The following is a 21,185-nucleotide window of genomic DNA, read 5'->3' as shown; positions in this document are numbered from 1 at the left end:
CAAAACAAAAAAAGAAGACATACCTGTAGCGTAACCTGACAGATTTCTGTGGGGATTTTTTTTTATTATTACGCTCATTGAATTCTCCGCAGGGGGTTAGCACAGTAGAAAGGTTGAGGTTGCAGCGGTCTGAGCTCACCCTTCACTGTCCAACACGTCCTTGTTGCTGGCCTTGGTGATGATGGCGTCGTCACACTTGAACCACTGGTCCATGTGCTGCCGGATGAACGTGGTGTAGTGACCGCTCTCCAGAGTGCCTTGGTGGTTGACCACCGCAAACAGAGAATACCTGGAGGGAGGGATGAGAGGGAGAGAGAGTGGAGGGAGGGAAAGGAGGGAAAGAGAGAAGGGGAGAGGGGGAAGAGAGAGAGAGCGAGGAAGGGAGGCAGAAAATGGGTGAGAATTGGTTCAAATCAAAGCAAAAGAGAACAGAGAAAATTCACTGTCATTATATATTGTTCTTTACATGCAACATACACTGAGTACACCAAACATTAGGAACACTTCCTCAAATGTAGTTGCAACCCTTCCTTTCGCCCTCAAAACYGCCTCAATTCGTCAAGGCAAGGACTCCACAAGGACGCTGGCCCATGTTGACTCCAATGCTTCCCACTGTTGTGTCAAGTTGGCTGGATGTCATTTGAGTGGTGGACCATTRTTGATACACAKGGGAAACTGTTGAGCGTGAAAAGAACTGCAACGCTGCTGGGTTTTGACGGAAACCAGTACGCCTGGCACCTACTAACATACCCCGTTTTAAAGGGCACTTAAAAATGTTGTCTTGCCCATTCACCCTCTTAATGGCACACATACACAATCCATGTCTCAATTGTCTCAAGACTGATTGAAGTGGATTTAACAAGTCAATAAGGGATCATAGCTTTAACCTGGAATCACCTGGTTAGTCTATGTCATGGAAAGAGCATGTTTTCGTAACGTTTTGTATACTCAGTGTAGTACCAGTGTTAGAGGGACAGTCCACTTACTTATTGTCGTTGAAAACGTCTACTGACTGCTGGTACTGTCCGTTCATCCTGTTCTCTTTACTGAAAGACACACGATCAGACAATATGTCAGCAACGATGAACAAAGACCATCACACTAAGCCATCCTCTAGCGTAATACCACACGTATACGTTACAATCATTCCTCAGAGCAGGCCTCCTGAGTGGCGCAGCGGTCTGAGGCACTGCATCTCAGTGCTAGAGGAGTCCCCACAGACCCTGGTTTGATCCCGGGCCGTATCACAACCGGCCGTGATCGGGGGACCCATAGGGCGACGCACAATTGGCCCAGCGTCGGCCAGGTTAGTGGAGGGTTTGGTCATTGTAAATAAGAATTTGCTTTTAACTGACTTGCCTAGTTAAATAAAGGTTAAATGAAGGTTAAATAAAAAATAACACCTTAACACCTCACCCTGTCTGGCACTGTTTCTAATGAGGCCCCTGACTGACTGCTTCGTCTGACACTAATCCTAGATCACAATTCCCKCCTCCGCACCAATACGGCGCATCCCTTTCATACGTACACTCGTTCATTCAACTCATGCAGTTCCAGTCATCCCTCTCTTTCTCTCTGGAGGATAGAGATCTGAGTCCATTGGAGTCCATTTGAGTCCCCTTCAGCAGCAGGTGCTGTGTTGACATGCTGCACATCAGGGGATACGCATGGGGAGTCACGGGTTGATGTGTGTGTGTGTGTGTGTGTGTGTGTGTGTGAGCGCACACCTGTGTTTGGCTAATTAAGTTAAAAACACCAATTACACACACACACGGCAAATGAACGTGGCTGGTCGGACAGCACATACACACACACACGAATACGCGCACACCTGTAGAAGTCTATGCCTCTCAATTGACTCAAGGGGCTTCCTTTCTCGGGCTCCTTCACTTCACTAGCACTGGTTTAAGAATCAGCAGGTGACGGCTACATAGCAAAGAGACCATCAGTGGACTGACTTTCACTTCTCTCGGATCAGCGCAGAGGAAGGYTAATATGAATAAAGGAAGAGTCTTCAGAGTATTGAGATGCAGCCCTGGTCTCCGCCACTGTGCGACTGGCTCATTGTTCAGACTGACCTGGAGGCCATGAAGGGAGTCATGTCCAGCTCTAAGGGGAACGAGACGTACGTAATGATCTTCCTCCGCAGCTTCGCAGAGTGTTCAAACCTCTGGGGGGGGGAGAGCGAGAGAGAGAACATGACAAAGAGAGAGGTTAGAGATATTACAGTGCGAAGGACGAACTAAAGTTGAGCTCTCACACTTGAATTTCTTTTACGCAAATACAGACAAAAAAAAAAATGCGCGCGCTCACTTTGAGGTGGAAACACGCCACAATGGGGAGCTTCTTCATAGTCAGCTGTTTGGTGGACTCCTGGTAACTATGGCAACCGCTACACTTAATCTTGGCGCCGCTCCCTAAGTGCTCTGGTCGGGTAAACCTGCAGAAGACGGACCAGGGTCAGGACCCACACAGTGTGTGTGTGTGTGTGCGAGTGTGTGTGTGTGTGTGTGTGTGCGCGCACGTACGCATGATAGAAAGATGGACAGCAGAAAAGAGAGATACAGAGAAGGTTAAAGTGATGCGTAGACAGTCAGTGAGTGTGGTGGCCCCTGAGAGACGGGGAGAGTGATGAGATACCTGCGTAGACAGTCTGTGAGTGTGGTGGCCCCTGAGAGAGGGGGAGAGTGATTAGATACCTGCGTAGACAGTCTGTGAGTGTGGTGGCCCCTGAGAGGTGGCTCTCTCCGTTGAGTGTGCTGCCGTCTCCCCCGGGGCTGAGGGGCCAGAAGGGCGTGGACGACCCCGGCAGGTCCAYACTGATGTCCCAGAACGGGTCTATRGTCGTGGAAACACCACTACAGGACYAGAGGGGAGGGGTCTGTTAGGGAATGGCTTTTGGGCTTTGACTGACCCAAAGCCTATGAATCCATCTTATGACCCCTACATTTGAGTCATTTAGCAGATGCTCTTATSCAGAGCGARTTACAGTAGCAATTAGGGTTAAGTSCCTTGGCCAAGGGCACATGAGATTTTTCACCTAGTTGGTTCAGGGATTCCAACCAGCAACCTTTCAGTTACTGGCCCCACGCTTTTAACCGCTAGAATACCTAAGTAGCCAGTTACAACACTTAAACAATGTTAGTTTGCATGCGAGTGTGAGTGTATATATAGACGAGTTAGCTGACAAAGTCACGAAAACGACACACACGCTTCAATGGGGTAGAAGTCGGAGTAGTTGTGATTCGGAATGGCTASRAACAATGACAAGAAACTGTGACGTGGGGAATCGTAAGTGGCTCGTTTCAGCTAGTTTCATCTTGTTCTTGATATGAGGTCTTGTTTTGAGTTATTTCGACTGATTTCATGTCAATCCTAATATGGCRCAAGTTCGCTAGCTAGCTAACCAACCAACAAACATCTGTAACGATGAATTTGAGAGACAACAAGTGCTCATTGTGCAAATTAACTTGTGTTTTCATTAAACTTGAGACAATTTTTAATTTTTACTTTTTACATATTGTCAACAATCTAAGCCAACCCCGTCTGTTTTGCCCCAGTTGCGCCCACGTCGGTTTTGTTGCTAAACAACCAACACGTCCATACACATTTACAAAATGTTGCARAAATGCTTCTCAATCAGTGTTGCAAACTCTACACGAAATCACAAGATTCTTTGTGAATGACTAAATATTGTGCAATACTCTATGTGTCCACCAGATGTAGGTAGAACACTATGTCAGAGTCTACACTGCCCAGTAGGGTGCCTGGCTGCTAAAACAGTGGGAGTGGAGCAACGGGTGATGCGTGTGTTAAAAAATAAATCTGTCCCACTCTCCTTGACTCACTGCAGAGAGGGGGTCTAACCAGGGCTGAGAGTGAGTGAGTGCTGGTTTGAAACCTGGTCAACATGATGCATCAATAGTACACACGCCCACACAAACAAACAGTAAGGGTGAAACACAAAGATGCAGAGGAAATAACTTTCACACTGCTGACACACACACACACAGAGAAAGATGGAGGAGCATACTGGCAGACTTGACAGGTGACGTCAGACTGCAGACCCCCGGTGAAGATTTGGTCGATGATGCAGTTGCAGTTATTGGGGTTGTTGGCCTTCTTCCCGTTATCATCTCCTTGGTGAACATCGAGAGGACAGGGACAAAACACACACACGATTGAGAATTAAAGCTTGTCGACTGCTGCCGCCCCGCCTCAGTATCAGAGAAAGACAAATCGAGAGAGAAAGAGTGAGAGAATGAGGGATGTTGAAGGAGGACACAGAGCTAAGCAAACACAATCAGCACTTATGTAAAGAGGCTCTTWGTCTGTGTCAATTAGCAGCCCCTCAGCTCAGCTCATCCAGGCAGTCAGATAGCAGACCAGCCATTTTCTTCACTCTCCTCCTCTCTAGTTCATTCTCCCCCAGTCGCTGCTCCCTTCCTTTCCCGTATCCCTGCTTTCCTCCCACCATTTGACTGTGGCAGAAGTAGAGAGCGTGGGTGCCATTTGAGTAGAGCAGTCTGCTTTCTACAATCTGATTGTCTGTACAAGTTTGTGTGTGTACATGTACAGTGCCTTCGGAAAATATTCAGACCCTTTGAGTTTTCCCGACAGAGCCTAATTCTAAAATGTATATATATATATTTTTTAATCTCAGCAATCTACACACAATACCCCTTAACGACAAAGCGAAAACAGGTTTTTAGAAATTTTACAAAATGTATTAAAACGAGAAATACCTTATTTACATAAGTATTCAGACCCTTTGCTATGAGACTCGKAATTGAGTCCTGGTGCATCCTGTTTCCATTGATCATCCWTGAGAAGTTTCTACAACCTGGAGTCCCCCTTCGGTAAATTAAATTGATTGGACATGATCTGGACAGGCACACTGTCTATAAGGTCACACAGTTGACAGTGCACGTCACAGCAAAATCCAAGCCATGAGGTCGAAGGAATTGTCCGTAGAGCTCCGAYACAGGATTGTGTCGAGGCACAGATCTGGGGAAGGGTACCCAAAAAAACTCTGCAGCATTGAAGGTCCCCAAGAAKACAGTGCCCTCCAATATTCTTAAATGGAAGTTTGGAACCACAAAGAGCTGGCCGCCCAGCTCTCGGAGGAGAAAGGCCTTGCTCAGGGAGGTAACCAAGAACCCGATGGTCACTCTGACAGATTTCCTCTGTGGAGATGGGAGAACCTTCCAGAAGGACAACCATCTCTGAAGCACTCCACCAAATCAGGACTTTATGGTAGAGTGGCCAGACGGAAGCCACTCTTCAGTAAAAGGCACATGACAGCACGCTTGGAGATTGAAACAAAGATTGAATGCCAAGCGTCACGTCTGGAAGAAACTTGACAACATCCCTACGGTGAAGCATGGAGGTGGCAGCATCATGCTGTGGGGATGTTTTTCAGCGGCAGGGACTGTGAGACTAGTCAGGATTGAGAGAAAGATGAACAGAGAAAAGTACAGAGATCCTTGATGAAAACCTGGCCCAGAGTGTTCAGGACCTCAGACTGGGGCTTAGGTTCCCCTTCCAACAAGACAACGACCCTAAGCACACAACCAAGACAACACAGGAGTGGCTTTAGGACACGTCTCTGAATGTCCTTGTGTGGCCCAGCCAGAACCTGGACTTGAACTTGATCTAACATTTCTGGAGAGACCTGACAATAGCTGTGCAGCAACGCTCCCCATCCAACCTGACAGAGCTTGAGAGGATCTGCAGAAAAGAAAAATGGGAGAAACTCCCCAAATAGAGGTGTGCCAAAGTTATAGCATCATACCCAAGAAGACTTGAGGCTGTAGTCACTACCAATGGTGCTTCAACAAAGTACTGAGTAAGGGGTCTGAATACTTATAATATATGATATTTCAGTGTTTTGTTTTATTATAAATTAGCATAATTTCTAAAATCCTGTTTTTGCTTTGTCATTATGGGGTATTGTGTGTAGATTGATGAGGGGAAAAAACGATTTAATACATTTTAGAATAAGGCTTAAAAACCTCTTTGGGCTAGGGGGCAGTATTTTGATGTCCGGATGAAAAGCGTGCCCAAAGTAAACTGCCTGTTACTCAGGCCCAGAAGCTAGGATATGCATATAATTGGTAGATTTGGATAGAAAACACTCTAAAGTTTCTAAAACTGTTAAATTATGTCTGTGAGTATAACAGTACTGATATGGCAGGCGAAACTCCGAGGACAAACCATCCAAAAAATAAACATTTTCAGCCTACCACTGTTTCCAATGGCTGACATGTTTATTATGAGGCAAAATCCTCCCAGATTGCAGTTCCTAGGGCTTCCACTAGATGTCAACAGTCTTTAGAAAGAGTTACAGGCTTGTTTTTGGAAAAATTATCTATTTTGGCTCCCATTTTGGCTGTAGTGTTTTCATGCGCGTGGATGAGAGTGTGTTCTTTGTTCTTTATCTCCGGTAAAGACAATAAAGTTTCTCCGTCTTAAATTGTATCATTTATTTACGTATTAGGGTACCTGAGGTTTGATTATAAACGTTGTTTGACTTGTTTGGAGAAGTTTATTGGTAACGTTTGGGATTKATTTTGTATGCATTTTGAAGAAACCGGTGGATTATTGACTGAAGCGCGCCAGCTAAACTGAGTTTTTGGGGTTATAAAGAAGGACTTTATTGAACAAAAGGACCATTTGTGATGTAGCTGGGACCTTTTGGAATGCCAACAGAAGAAGATCTTCAAAGGCAAGGCATTTATTATATCGCTATTTCTGACTTTCGTGACGCACCCGCCTGGTTGAATTTTTTTTTTCACGCTTTTGTATGCGGGGCGCTGTCCTCAGATAATCGCATGGTGTGCTTCGCCGTWAAGCCTTTTTGAAATCTGACACAGCGGCTGGATTAAAAAGAAGTTAAGCTTTATTTTGATGTATGACACTTGTATTTTCATGAATGTTAAATATTTCTATTATTGTCATTTGAATTTCGCGCTCTGCAATTTCACCGGATGTTGTCGAGGTGGGTCGCTAGCAYAACACCTGCACCAGGAAGGTGAAACGTAACAATGTGGAATAAGTCAAGGGGTCTGAATACTTTTTGAAGACACTGTATGTGGGTGTAAGGCTGTGTAATGTATTCGTGTTTGCCACTGTATATATAAAAAGGTAGGTCTTATAATGTAGTGTGTGTGTGTGTATGTATGTTCCTGCGCGATTCTACGCGTACGCCCCTGTACTATGATGCAAACCTTTGCAGTGGCGGTGCAACACGTCCAGGGCAGCGATGAGGAACTCGTGGGCATCCTGCTGCTCGTAGCCCGCTAGGTGGCGCGCGTGGGTCCACACCAGGTGCAGCAGTCGGAAGGGAATGTGGGGCGAACGGTGGCCCGAGTAGAACTGACAGAGAGAGAGAGGGAGGGATGAGAAAAAGAGGAGGAAGAAAGAACGGAAACGTTAAATTTAAGGGGAGAAGGAGAGGGGGAATGGAGAGAGAGAGACAGAGAGAGAAAGAGAAAGTGAGGCGAGGGAAAATAAAAAGAGGTATAAGAGAGAATAAGGGTCGGAGAAGGGGTGGGATGAAACGGGAACTTAAACCATGCAAATCCCACCACGTACTGACTCAATGTGACAACGACTTCGCTAGCTAAGTACTTCCACTACAATGGTTTTAGAGGGAGAGAGAAAATTAAAAAGAGAAGATKGTTTTGGGTTGAGAGAGATTTAGAACAAGAGCATTAGACAGCAGTAGAGGTGGGCTGGGAAAGAAAGAGGGAGGAGACTGGAGGAGGTGTGCGAGCCTGAAAGAGAGAGATATTTTGAACCCCCTTTACCTCCTGAAAGAGCTGGGACATCTCACACACCAGACAGGAGTTGGACTGCATTTCACACTTGTGTCTGTCGGACAGGAAGATTAGTCCGCAGACAGGGGTGTAATGGGTGAGGCCCTGGACGATACAGTTCATAAAACACGTGTTGCCCGGTTGATCAGACCTCGAAGACCTGAGGGAAGAGGGGAGGGTTAGAGGGTCGAGCAAGAGAGAGAGAGAAAGCAGGAGGCAGAGGAAGATGGAGATGGAGAGAGAAAGGAACAGACAGGTAAATGGGGGGGGGGGGGGAGAGCGCTTGAGAAAGACATGCAGAAACAGACATAATACCAATGCTATTGGAATATCAATTCCAGTGACAAAACCACTATAGTAAATGAGAACCAGTGGAGACATGGCTGTAACAGATGGCCACAGTGGTCRCTAGACGGAGGCTGGAGTGAACACAGCAGCCTCACACTGGCAGGAGGACAACAGGGTAAGACCCACTGAGCTGGGATACCCTGATAGGWAGGGTTGCATGCAAAGCTACCGGTAATTTACCGAAGTTACTGGCATTTTCAGTCATTTGGGTAAATAACAGGTCATCTACGGCAATCTATGGTAACWTTGGTAATGTATACTTGAATAATAGTCCCCAGTGCKCAAGAAAGCCAAGGTAACRTGCCTAAAGAACTATCGCCCCGTAGCGCTCACATCTATAGCCATGAAAAGCTTTGAAAGACTGCGTCATGGTTTTGATGTGAGCCATGACCAATCTCCATTGCACTCTACACTGCCCACCTGGACAAAAGCAATACCCAAGGTAAGAATGCTGTTCATTGACTACAGCTTATCATTCAACGCCATAGTCCACTCCAAGCTCAAGACAGTGACTGAACACCTCCCTCTGCAGCTGGATTCTGGACGTCCTGACCGGCCGCCGCRAGGCGGTGAGGGTAGGCAACAACKCATCCGCCACGCAMACCATCAACACGGGAGCCCCTCAGGGGTGTGTGCTCAGTCCCCTCCTGTACACCCTGTTCACACGCGACTGCATGTAAGASGCCAACACCGTCAAGTTTGCTGACGACACGACGGTGGTAGGACTGATCACACACACGACAATGATGCAGTCTATAGGGATGTTGTCAGAGACCTGGCAGTGTGGTGCCAGGACAACCTCACCCTCAACATCAGCAAGACAAAGGAGCTGATCGTGGACTACAGGAAACTACAGGAAACAGAGGGGCGAGAATGTGCAAAGCTGTCATCAAGGCAATGGGTGGCTACTTTGAAGAATCTCAAATAAAGTATATATTTTGATTTATTTAATACTTTTTTGGTTACTACATGATTCCATATGTGTTATTTCATAGTTTTGATGTCTTCACTATTATGCAGAAAATAGTAAACAAAGAAAAACCCTGGAATGAGTAGGTGTTTCCAAACTTTGGACTGGTACTGTAGCTACCTCAATTACCTGGTACCGCTGCACATCYACTTGGTACTGGTACTTCCTGTARATAGCCATGTTATTTTTAGACTCATTATTGTTATTCTTTATTCACTGTGCGTTTATTCCTCGTGTCTCTACGTCATTGAATGTTTTATCTTTAACTCTACGTTGTCGGAAAGGACCTGTAAGTAAGCATTTCACTAATAGCCTACACCTGTTGTTTACAAAGCATGTGACAAATATAATTTGAATTTGAATTACTTTTCATAAAATGAATCATATATACAGTATAGATGTGTTATCTGTCCATATTGTCCATGAGTTTCTAGTCGATAGACCATATGGTTCAAGAGAAAAATTGTCTAATTAATGAAAAAAAGCATCTAAATCAACAAAGGGCATTATTTTCAATTAGCCCTTCCAAAGTTTTTACACAAATGCCATGTAAACATTTACGACAAAGACATAATGACATACACTACCGTTCAAAAGTTTGGGGCCAGTCAGAAATGTCCCGGTTTTTGAAAGAAAACACCTATGTAGATCATTTCATAAAAAATTTAAAAAATGTATTTCAAAAACAAGGACATTTCTAAGTGACCCCAAACGTTTGTGTGTTAAAAAACATGTTGCCCCTGACCAGCTGCTCACCCTAGAACCCTGGGGTGAGCAAGATGTCTCCCCCCCCCCCCTACAGGGCACCATTACACACAGTACAGGGCATCTTGACAAAAAGACTTGAGATTAGCAAGCGCCGAGAGGGAGAGCGCGAGCGAGCGTGAACGTTTAGCACCTAGCAGTAGCACTATGCCATGCTGTTTAACACCACTCATCTCCAACGCTGTCTGAGCTGCTCCATAGCTGTGTGGAGGAGGAGGGGTGAGAATTAAAGAGGGATGAGAGAGAGAGGAGAGGAACGTCTTATTTCTCCACTGGACAGCACTTCCTAAATCCCTGATCAATAACATACTACTAGTGTGTGTATTTCTCTCTCTCACACACACTTTCCCAGATAAACACATTTTTCAGACACAGCCAAACAGAAGTCTCTGCAATGAGATTAAGGAGAGACTGGGGGTTCTATCCGCCCACAGACATCACAGTCTATACTGCAGATGCTGTCATCACACTGAACCTCATAGGAAATGAACTACGCCCATATAGACAGAAGCAGACTAGAGCTGTTTGCCCTAGTCCCTTCCACTAACCCTCCTGTGTTGGCAGGTCCGAATGGACCAATATGACGGGTTCAATATGGCAATGGCTCCACCAAGCCTTATAATTTCCTTCGGCCATATTGCTTATCCCATTATTGGGATTCTTCAGATTCGGGAAACACAGAAAGGGGAGAGGGTATGGGCTAGGCAGGGGTAAGAAGCTAGGATAAGGGGACCAAGGAGTATGGTTTGTTTTCAGAGCAGGCACAAGACAACTCTTGCTGTAGCCAGACAGTGCAGCACTGGGAGGAGGAGCCCTTACCGATGGTGCAGTTTGTCGTCATCTTCCGACGCTTTGGATTGTGCCGCAGCAGCTCCAGCTCTCGTTTGGTGGGCTCCCACGTCGAATACTTCTCCCCTACACCTGACACACACACACAAACAACAGGAAAGAAATCAGTAAAAAAAAACAAGTGCAAGGCGGAGAGCTAGAGAGGATGTGAGGACTTAGATTTAACTAGATGGGTAGCTTTACCTTAAACCTGAAGGGAGGGGAATAGGAAATAGGGAAACCTACATGGCCAATGCAGTGGAATCTCTAGAGAAAATGCATTTTACATATACCAGAGATGCAGTAATATACTGCACTAGGGCTGCACAATAAGGGTAACATTTATTTATTTTTTGGTCCCAAATATTGTGATTTTACTTGCGATAGTCAAGTTCTTCCACACCGACKATTTCTGTATGGACCTCGCTTTATACACTGGGGCATTGTCATGCTGAAACAGGAAAGGGCCTTCCCCAAACTGTTGCCACAAAGTTGGAAGCAGATAAATTGTCTACAATGTCATTGTACGCTGTAGCGGGCTATGTGCCTTTTACTGAGGAGTGGCTTCCGTCTGGCCACTCTACCATAAAGTCCTGATTGGTGGAGTGCTGCAGAGCTGGTGGTCTTTCTGGAAGGTTCTCCCATCTCCACAGAGGAACTCTGGCGCTCTGTCAGAGTGACCATCGGGTGCTTGAGACCAAGGCCCTTCTCCCCCGATTGCTTAGTTTGGCCGGTAGGACAGCTCTAGGAAGAGTCTTGGTGGTTCCAAACTTCTTCCATTTATAATGATGGAGGCCACTGTGTTCTTGGGGACCTTCAATGCTGCAATCGTTTTTTGGTTCCTTTCCCCAGATCTGTGCCTTGACACAATCCTGTCGTCTCGATGTATTTGAAAAATAGTTCCAGCTCTCTCCCTTTCGATAACCACTCAGCATGAAAGAGAAAAAGTGAATGAAATAGGCCTACTTGATTACTTATTTTTCCTTGCCAAAGTAGCCTATATATCTGTGTCTTTCCTGAGCTTACTGGCTTAGGAAACTGAAGGCCCAGAATATCTTATACAATGTTGCAATTTTGCTAGCATGAGCTTCAGGCCAGACCCAAGTTAATAGTTGAACCAATGTTTCAAGTTAGTTGCAGACAGGCCATGCATAGCCAATGTGKTTTTTTGGATATACATTTTTTTTAAGGTTATTTTCTACCTGCAGGCTGCAATGTTTTTATTTGTTGTCTTTATAGGCAATTTTTTACATAATTGGCAATGACAATAGAAGTTACCTTTTAGGTTTGTTTCATTTTCATTTAGATAGAATTCTGATTAACCACATGACAATAATTTTGATATACGAAGACATTATTAGAAATGAAATTAAACTGTTGCACAAAAATGTGCATATGAAAACCATAACTGCCACGCAGATCAGGTAAAAGTGGTCAGATAAATTGAAATTCCACATCAGAAAAGYTTGCCGACTCTTCGTGTAGCCAATTACCGGCAACTTCAGGAGAGTAACAGCAGCATCTGCCAAAGCCAGTAGGAGCAGTATGGGGATGGTCGGGTCAATTTTTCTTCTTCTAGTTATCTTGATATCTTGCTCCCCTCTTGTTTGTGTCTTATTTCAAACAGTACGCTTAAAGCATCAGACAWGCTCGATGCATATACGGTGTGTCTATACGGAAAAATACACGTTTAAAAAAAAGCRGAGACACTTCACACCACTTAGAGAAAAAGGGATTTTCGTAGCAGGTTAGGAGTGCATTTTCGCTAACCCTTTTCCTAACCTTAACGTCAATCTCCTAACCTGCTATCGAAGGTGTGAAAAGAGTGTTTCCCAGATTTAGCTAGCAAGCGATTAGCATTAGGGGCAATTTTGTAGCTTGCTAAAAACCAACTTACTAGCAAATTACACAAAAGAATAGTATACTACAGAAAGCATGTGGATATATATTAAGAAGCTAAATGAAAAGGTGTGTCGTTGTTTTTAGGAAAAACCTGTTGACTGCATGCTGCTGCTTGGTCAATGCATGCATTGCAGAGTGAATCTTGAGCATGAGAAACTGCCTGCTTGAGTAATGGGGCAGGGCTTGGTGAATGGGATTGGGAACAAGAGAGAGAGCGAGAGAGAACGCTAAACTCGAGCAATAAATCAAAAGTTTAAAAAACAAAAAGCTGTGATTATAACCGAGGTGTCACTGTATAAGTCAGAGGGCAATACTGGGGGGATTGAATCGGGGAAAGAACTTACCTTGCAATTTCCACGCTTTCCTCTGTTCCTCTTTGGCAATCTGTTCCATATCTTTGTCGTATATGTAGTCTTGGCACACAAAGCAATATATACCTCCGTARAATAGATCTATAGCTGGAAGAAAAACAAGAGACAGAAAGAGAATGATGAAGTGACAAATGATAAATGGGGAGGAGAAGGAGGTATGAAACAGCTCAAGGCTATGTCGGAACATTCCGTTCAGTTGTAGCTCTAGTCTGCATCCTAAATGGCACTCCACTCCCTATATAGTGCACTACTTCTGACCAGGGCCCAGTGCACTATAGAGGGAAAAGGGTGCCATTTGGGTCACATATCCAAGATTAGTCCTGGAGAAKGGAGTAAGCAGCTAGCTAGCTCTCTACCTCCGCAAGGCCAGCTTACGCGCTGACAACTTGACTTTCTGATAACATCCTTGGCGTAGGAAAAGATCCGGGGTGAGCGGGAGGGATTATAGTCAATGTGATCACATCCTCACTTGATAATGTTTTGATAAATGTCTATTTATGAAGGTAGTGTAAAGTGCACGTTTTCTAATACCATTCGTCAGCCATAGTTGATATCTTTAACACCACTTCATCTGAAAATCCGACTTTTCACAGTCAACTAGTCAGCTACCGTGCATGCAGGTACCCACACAGACAGAGGGATAGAAAGAGGATAGAGCCAGGTAAAAGCTTCACCTCTCCCCATCCCTCTCTCTCCCTCCCTCTCCCATATCCTCCTCACCTTCTCAGCAACTGCAGCTCCAATACCTGTTTGCAGTTCCCATGACAACCTGCCTATGCAATTGGCTGCTCGAGGCAGACATAACAATCATTAGGTGTACGTGGAGAAAGCACGGGACGTGCAGGTTGTGTGTGTCTAAATGATCGCCCCGAATGATTCATTACGGTATTAAAATGTGGATAGATGTGGTGTTGACTGGTGTCCCAGCTGTAACTGAACCTATTGAAATGTCAGACTGGGCCCTGCAGGTATTGAGGAGTACCAAGCTGCAGCTAAGAGCAAAGAGTGGAACAACTTTGTCTGCCTGTGGATTCAATTCACGTGCCAAACCAAATACAACCAGTTTTACAGKTGTAATGTGTATATTATATATATTATATATTATACACAATATATTATATTATATTGGACATAAGTGTATAATGCTGTCATTGCAGTGGAAATATAACTTTCCTTGCAGATTGCCACATCGAAGAGGGAGGCAATTTACCGAAGAATCTGGTACAAAAATTAGGATAGAGAGACTGAAAAAGTAAAACACTAGCCTTAGGACTCAGATTGAATAACAGCCACACTGTTAATGGCACAATAAGAGCTGGAGAGAGAGAGAGAGAGAGTGAGAACAAAGTTGCGTAACAAGGTGAGCCTTGCTGAGAGAAGACAAAATGAAAATAAACCCACAGACCTTCGTGTAACCATGGGAACCGAGAAAAAGCAGGGAGAGAAAGAGAAATAACCCGATACAGGGAGAAACGTAACATGAAGAGCCAAAATAGAGGAAGAACAGACCAAATATCTGAAAGGAAGAAAGAAACCAAAAAAATATWTACTGCAAAATGAAGGAAGTGGTTTAATTGAATTGTGTTGGGTTTTATTAAGARATGTTAATTACTCTGCGCACTCATCTAGTGAGATCGGCCGTTCCTTTCTTCTCCTCCCGCTGTAGTGTAAATCTATCTATGGCCTATAGGCTAACAGACCCGGGCTGCGATGCACTGAGCTGCTCAGGCACATTTGTGCAACAGAGAATCAGCAGCCCCACTGGTGCCTAGTGCCTATGTGGCCAACTACACAGTACAATAGCCCCTGGGGCATCAGTCCTGGCGTGTTGCATTGTGTTGCAATTATGTTGCGTGAGGTTGCATAACGAGRTGGTGATTTACGTCGCCGTCAGCTCCATCTCTGATGTGGTAGAGCGGCCGATAACCCAACAAGGTTTGTTGACGCGTTCATCTCGACACCATAAAAACCCTAGAGCAGAACAAAAGGACACACATTTTTATTTACTGGGTGCTCATTACCCTCCTCAACAGTATAATTAGCTACTTAGCAGCCTTTGTTTGGGCCCCGTGTGCGATTGGTGGCTGAATGGGGGCGGAGGAGGAGCGGCCGAGGCCTGCCTAGTTAAGCGAAGGGGGTAATTAGGAGTCTTTAATGTTTCAGGGGTGTGGGTGAGGGACCTGGCAGGGTGGCGGAGTGTTGTGGTGGTGCTGTACAGGTCTGACGTGTCAAATACGAATGAAGTAAGACAGAGGAGCAGAGCACATGTTCTATGTTTGAGGMGTGTCCCGAGTAGTCGGACAAAACGAGTATCGCAACAATTTTGTGGATACAATTATGATCRGAGAATATTTTGTAATTATCCGTGATAATTTTTTATATATATAATTTTTATATATATCTTTTTTTTTTTAAATCGGGTGCTAGCACACTTCTTTCTCATGTCAGGCAGTGCGAGGTGCGAGGTTCTACATGGTCTAAATAACTCAACTGGRTGTCTGTAAAGAGAAGGGCGGGCTGTACGTTGATCCTGCAGCTCTGATTGGATAAAGTGAAACTGTATTTCTCAGTCCACTCGGGTCATAATTTCACCCAATCACGCAAGCTTTTCGGTTTAGATCGCTGTTGCCTGCTACTATGATAATTTACACGGCGAGGACGTTTGCTATGAAGCTGTCAATGTGAATAATATCAAACAAGCGGGGCAAGGGGGGGGAAAAAAGACGAAACACTGATCCGCATTCTAACTGGTTGACAGCAAACTTGGCTTCCCGCTGCAAGTTCAYACACCCCTCTGTGCGCTGCTTCTAATCTGCAGCTTTTTTGCAGTGAGAATGTGCAGGGAGGTATCTTGCCAATATCTACTTAGGCATATAAAAAAAAAACACTTCCGTTTTTTCTCCAATCACGAGTATCATCCGATCCGACTATCAACTGTCYATTTGAGTATAGGATGACCAGTACGGCCATGTTGGCACAACACTATCCCGATGGCTTCCCCTCTCTGAGGGCAGTGTAGAGCTGGTGTGGACTCAAGCTGTGGTCCATAGGAGAGGAGGAGAGCTATACTACAGCACCACCCAACCTGATAGGACAGTGAGCAGTTTGCTGTGATGTTCTCAAGCGTTTGTTGCGCTCGTGTGTGTGTGTGCCTGTCTTACCTAGGTTGTGTCGTTTGTTTTTGGCGTGCTCGTGGATGTGTTTCTTGGTGAAGCAGCCGAAGAAGACGCAGTAGAGGCAGGAGTGGAGCCGGTTCAGGTGGGCGCCGCACATGTGACAGACACACGACTTGGCCTGCGGGGGACGAGAGAGGGCCACAGGTTGAGGATCACCGATAGAAACCAACAGCGTCCTCATCACCATCCTAAACTCACAAAGACTCAGGTCGGTCAATCAGACCGGATTTATCCGGTTTATAGTGAAAGTCGGCAGCCGTGTTCGAGCTTAATGGAGAGAAAGTCTGCAACGAAAAGAGGAGCAAATTTACATGGTTGTACTTWACTTTCTTTTCACAAAAGACAAACAGGCTGAAGAGAACACCTGGCATCTCTGGGAAACAAAGGGATGGAAGGCACATGATAAAACACCACATCCATTTTGTCATGGAGAGAGAAAGCCAGTGMGTCATTTTCAGCTGGCGTGTGGGTGTTTGCTTACACTGTCCTTGCCTCATCTCTGCACTTTTGGCAAGGTGAAAAAGATCGCTAGCTTCCACACCTGCCAAACCCCTCCCCTGATATCACCAGCCTGGCGATCACAAGTCCACTACACACAATGTATTCTCAATAAAGAGAACCCATTTGGCATCATATCGATAATACAACCAGATCTTGAAATAGACCTAGATTTTTCGTTCCCTTTTCTTTAGGCTGCCTTTGGGATAGCCTTCCTGTTACAGTTTCCTTGCTGTAACATTTTGCACCGAGCCCATTTCGGCGTGGCAAGCTGTCCTGCCACAGTGTCCCTGGTGACATGCCACCGGAGTGAGCTGAGAGATCAGTGACACATGTTCACACCATGACTATTGCCTCGGCCAAAATCCGTTGGTGAGGTGGAAGCACAAATCACACACACAGAGACAGAAATGGAGAGGAGAGAGTGCACGCATGAGAAAGAAAACACCGACAAGACAAAAACTCCATAAAACCCTGGGGCCATACTTGCGAATATTAGAYAAAGTTAAAGCATCAGCCAATTAAAATCARTGACGTAGTAGTACGTGATCAAAGGCTACATGTTAGCKTTTCCCATTACATAACCTGGCCCATTTAGCCCCATGCCATCCTCACCAGGTGGCCGTGATTACATCCGGTTCTAATTCCGTATCAGCCAATTAAAACTGTCGACGTAGTTGGACGCGATAGAACACTTCTCCGTGACAGCCTCTTTAACAGCAATCAAACGGCACGGTCTGCTAATCAAAGTTAGCTAAAATACGCACCAATTTTCAAAATTGTACGATTAGGCTAGCTCGCAGTGTTGCGAGCCTGGCACCTGGTTATTTTATCAATTTGCGGGCAGGTTCAAATCCCAGCTGAGTTTTTTTTAAATTTTAAAATGTAGAATTACATTTATTGTGCTAGCATGTTGTGAAGAGAAGGCCAGCCAAAACCTTTCAAATGAAGATTGAATACATTTAAAGAAGAGCTTCTTGGAGTCCCTCTTGCAGACCGACACATATGCTACTGGAAATMATACATAAATAATTGCTGCTACTATAAGCGATATCATATAGATGTTCAGGCCTACACTTACATGTACTTGGGATGCAAATTTCAGTACATTTTGCTGSCAACTAACCYACCCTGATTAACTGGTCAACAAKCAGTAATTTTTTCCCTAAACAGTAAAATGTGACTAACAGAAAATGCATACAAGGAACGGACATTTTTCGTTAAGAGCTTAATGAAAACATCCAACAATAGCAAGCCTATCGTCTTGCAGTCAAAAGTATWGCCTATTATCGAACATGCAACATCAAAGTAGCCACCCTTTGCCTTGATGACAGCTTTGCACAKTCTTGGCATTCTCTCAACCAGCTTCATGAGGTAGTCACCTGGAATGCATTTCAATGAACAGGTGTGCCTTGTTCAAAGTTAATTTGTGGAATTTCTTTCCTTCTAATTGCGTTCAAGCCAATCAGTCGTGTTGTGACAAGGTAGGGTGGTATACAGAAGATAGCTCTATTTGGTAAAACACCAAGTCCATATTATGACAAGAACAGCTCAAATAAGCAAAGAGAAATGACAGTCCTTTACACTAAGACAATGAAGTCAGTCCAATCCTGGAAAATAAAAGAAACGTTTCTTGAAGTGCAGTCCGAAAACCATCAAGCGCTTTGATGAAACTAGCTCTCACGAGGACCGCCACATAAAGAGCCTCACAGTTACTTCTGCTGCAGAGGATAAGTTTATTAGAGTTACCACCTCAGATTGCATCCCAAATAAATGCTTCACAGAGTTAAGTAACAGACACATCTCACCATCACTGTTCAGAGGAGACTGCATGAAATCAGGCCTTTTTGGTTGAATTTCTGCAAAGAAACAAACTGAAGGACACCAATAAGAAGAACAGACTTGCTTGGGCCAAGAAAACACGAGCAATGGACATTAGACCAGTGGAAACTGTCCTTTGGTCAGAGGAGTCCAAATGTGAGATTTTTGGTTCCATCCGCCATGTCTTTGTGAGACGCAGAGTAGGTGAATGGATGATCTCTGTCATTGTGCTTTGCTGGTGACACTGTTAGTGATTTATTTATAATTCAACGGCACACTTATCCAGCATGGCTACCACAACATTCTGCAGCGAAACGCCATCCCATCTGGTTTGCACTTAGTGGGACTATCATTTGTTTTTCAACAGGACAATGACTCAACACACCTCCAGGTTGTTTAAGGGCTATTTTACCAAGAAGMAGAGTGATYGGAGTGRTGCATCAGATGACCTGGAATCCAGAATCACCCAACCTCAACCCAATTGAGATGGTTTGGTATGAGTCATAKCGCAAAGTGAAGGAAAAGCAACCAACAAGTGCTCAGCATATGTGGGAACACCTTCAAGACTGTTGGAGAAGCATTCCAGATTAAGCTGGTTGAGAATTTAACACTTTTTTGGATACTACATGATTGCATGTGCTCCCTTTGACTCTTGCTCCATGTCATTTCAAAAGCGTAGCTTCTCAAAAATGCCCTCTGGTGGGAAAACTAGCACTAACTACCAATAATAGCAACAATGGCTGACACTTAAATAACGTGCCATAGAATTTTTCGGCAGCCCGCAAGCTGTTCTGCAGTACYYCGCAATTTTTAAAGGAAGAACCACTGTATAGACCTCCATTATTTCTCCGTAAAAGCACATGGTGTATGTGAACTGGATAAGCAAAAACGTGGGATTTAGTCATATGCGAAATAAGCCTCATGAACTTTGTCTAAGGTAATGTTAGCATAGTCAAGGATGCGATGATCAAGCAATATTGGCACTCTACACTTGACAGACCAAGTGAAGGGGAACAAAAGTAAACCTTGAATTTGGAGGTTTAAATATTTCCCTGTCGTGGCCAAGTTGACCTATTTTTAGAAATACTATTGGTTTGTGGAGAAAAAAGTTAGAGATCTTTGATAGGCTGATGCAGAATTTGTTACAGGACATAATCACGTCCACCTGGTGAGGTTAGAATAGCGCTGAATGTGCCATGTTATATAATGGGAACAGCCAACATGTAGCCTTTGATCATGTGCAACTACGTCTACGATTTTAATMGGCTGATGCTTAAAGAACCTCTTAACGTTCACAAGTATGGCCACCCTGAGTCTGACACACACTCTAGGTGTGTGAACGTTTAAACCTTAAAACAAAGTTGGGACCCTTAATGTTCAGAAAGATCCTGTTTAAACGTTAAGCAAACATTTCCATTTGTCACATCCCTAACACACACTGCTGGATGTTCTGCACTCATGTTGCAAGGTATACCYAAACTTCTGTACTTTTTCGATACTAGAATTTGTGTTACTTCTATCAAATGTGTCTCCCGTAGTAGTCTACTGATTGAAAGAGGATGAAATTGGCCAATCAGCACAGCCAATGTCCCCTTATAGCACGAGCGCACCGTGCCTGCTCCACTTACTCAATGCCAGCTGTAGCCTGTCCTGAACCACTGCACTCACTGAGAGTCTGGGCTGCATCATGTTAGCTCCCCCACTCATGCTGCACAGAAGTTAACACACTTGAATAATGCAACACGGAATATAGAACTGTTGCAAATTGTTAAAAGGGGGGGGGGGGAAATGTACAACTTCATATTCAGCATCTCCACCCCAACATCAACATGTGAAATGCACCATTTTCACGTTGGGGTGGTGGTACTGGAGATTATGAATTTGAAGTTGAAAAAAATTGTGAAATATCCCTTTAATTGCTGTTTSCAAAACAACGTCCATTACATTCTTGAACACTTTACAATGCAAGATGCCGGTAGCTTCCCACTTTATAGGCGAACCTTCCTTGCTAGCTTACAGCGAGAGCTAACAATCAGTTCTCTACCCTAGTACTTCGTTTGTGATAATATGCAAACCYTAACGAAAAAACAGATMGTCACCAAACATCAGTCATTMACAAAAACTTTACTCATTCACCTTGTCTCCCTCGCCTCAGTCTGTCACATCTCTCCAGTCTTTCTCACTGTGTGTGAATGACATCATTAGGTCTCGAGACAGCGCACACTTTTATAAAAGATATCGCTTCTTCTATGRAAATGTTGTTGATCAGTACAATATGTCCCAAATGGAAAGGAAACATTGTTTTTCATCTGCAGCCCCAATAAATCAGACAAAACAAGCACACACTCCTATTGAATATWAATTTACCTCACAGGAGGCTGGTGAGGGGAGGACGGTTCCATAACAATGGCTGGAATGGAATGGTATCGAACACATGCAAACCATGTGTGTGGTGTTTGATTTCATTCCATTCCAGCCATAAGTATAAACCCGTCCWCCCCAATTAAGGTGCCACCAGACACCTGTGATTCACCTGTATTGTGAATAGACCTAGGCTACATCTWGATTAAACCAGTTTATTAATAGAGATTCATCWTTCAAATCAATTATTACTATTATGTTGTTATGGAGTTAGATTGGTAAAAAACYAAGTCAAATCGATTGTATCACTACATAATTGATTCAT

General features: G+C 44.4%; 1 protein-coding gene across 1 annotated transcript in view; it reads right to left on the bottom strand.

Moving 5' to 3' along the window:
* Positions 1 to 21,185, bottom strand: part of LOC111967711 (ubiquitin carboxyl-terminal hydrolase 22-like) — a 35,585-nt gene that overhangs the window by 2,844 nt on the left and 11,556 nt on the right. Inside the window, 12 exon segments of the mRNA XM_023992994.2 lie at positions 140 to 289; positions 987 to 1,046; positions 2,079 to 2,170; positions 2,314 to 2,440; positions 2,700 to 2,858; positions 4,034 to 4,139; positions 7,230 to 7,377; positions 7,812 to 7,960; positions 7,963 to 7,980; positions 10,723 to 10,824; positions 12,978 to 13,091; positions 16,166 to 16,298. Of these exon segments, the coding sequence (XP_023848762.1) occupies positions 140 to 289; positions 987 to 1,046; positions 2,079 to 2,170; positions 2,314 to 2,440; positions 2,700 to 2,858; positions 4,034 to 4,139; positions 7,230 to 7,377; positions 7,812 to 7,960; positions 7,963 to 7,980; positions 10,723 to 10,824; positions 12,978 to 13,091; positions 16,166 to 16,298 (1,358 nt within the window).

The sequence above is a fragment of the Salvelinus sp. IW2-2015 genome, linkage group LG8, assembly GCF_002910315.2.
Source record: "Salvelinus sp. IW2-2015 linkage group LG8, ASM291031v2, whole genome shotgun sequence".
Taxonomy (NCBI): domain Eukaryota; kingdom Metazoa; phylum Chordata; class Actinopteri; order Salmoniformes; family Salmonidae; genus Salvelinus; species Salvelinus sp. IW2-2015.
The sequence above is the reverse complement of the archived record's forward strand: the minus strand, read 5'-3'. Positions and strand labels throughout refer to the sequence as shown.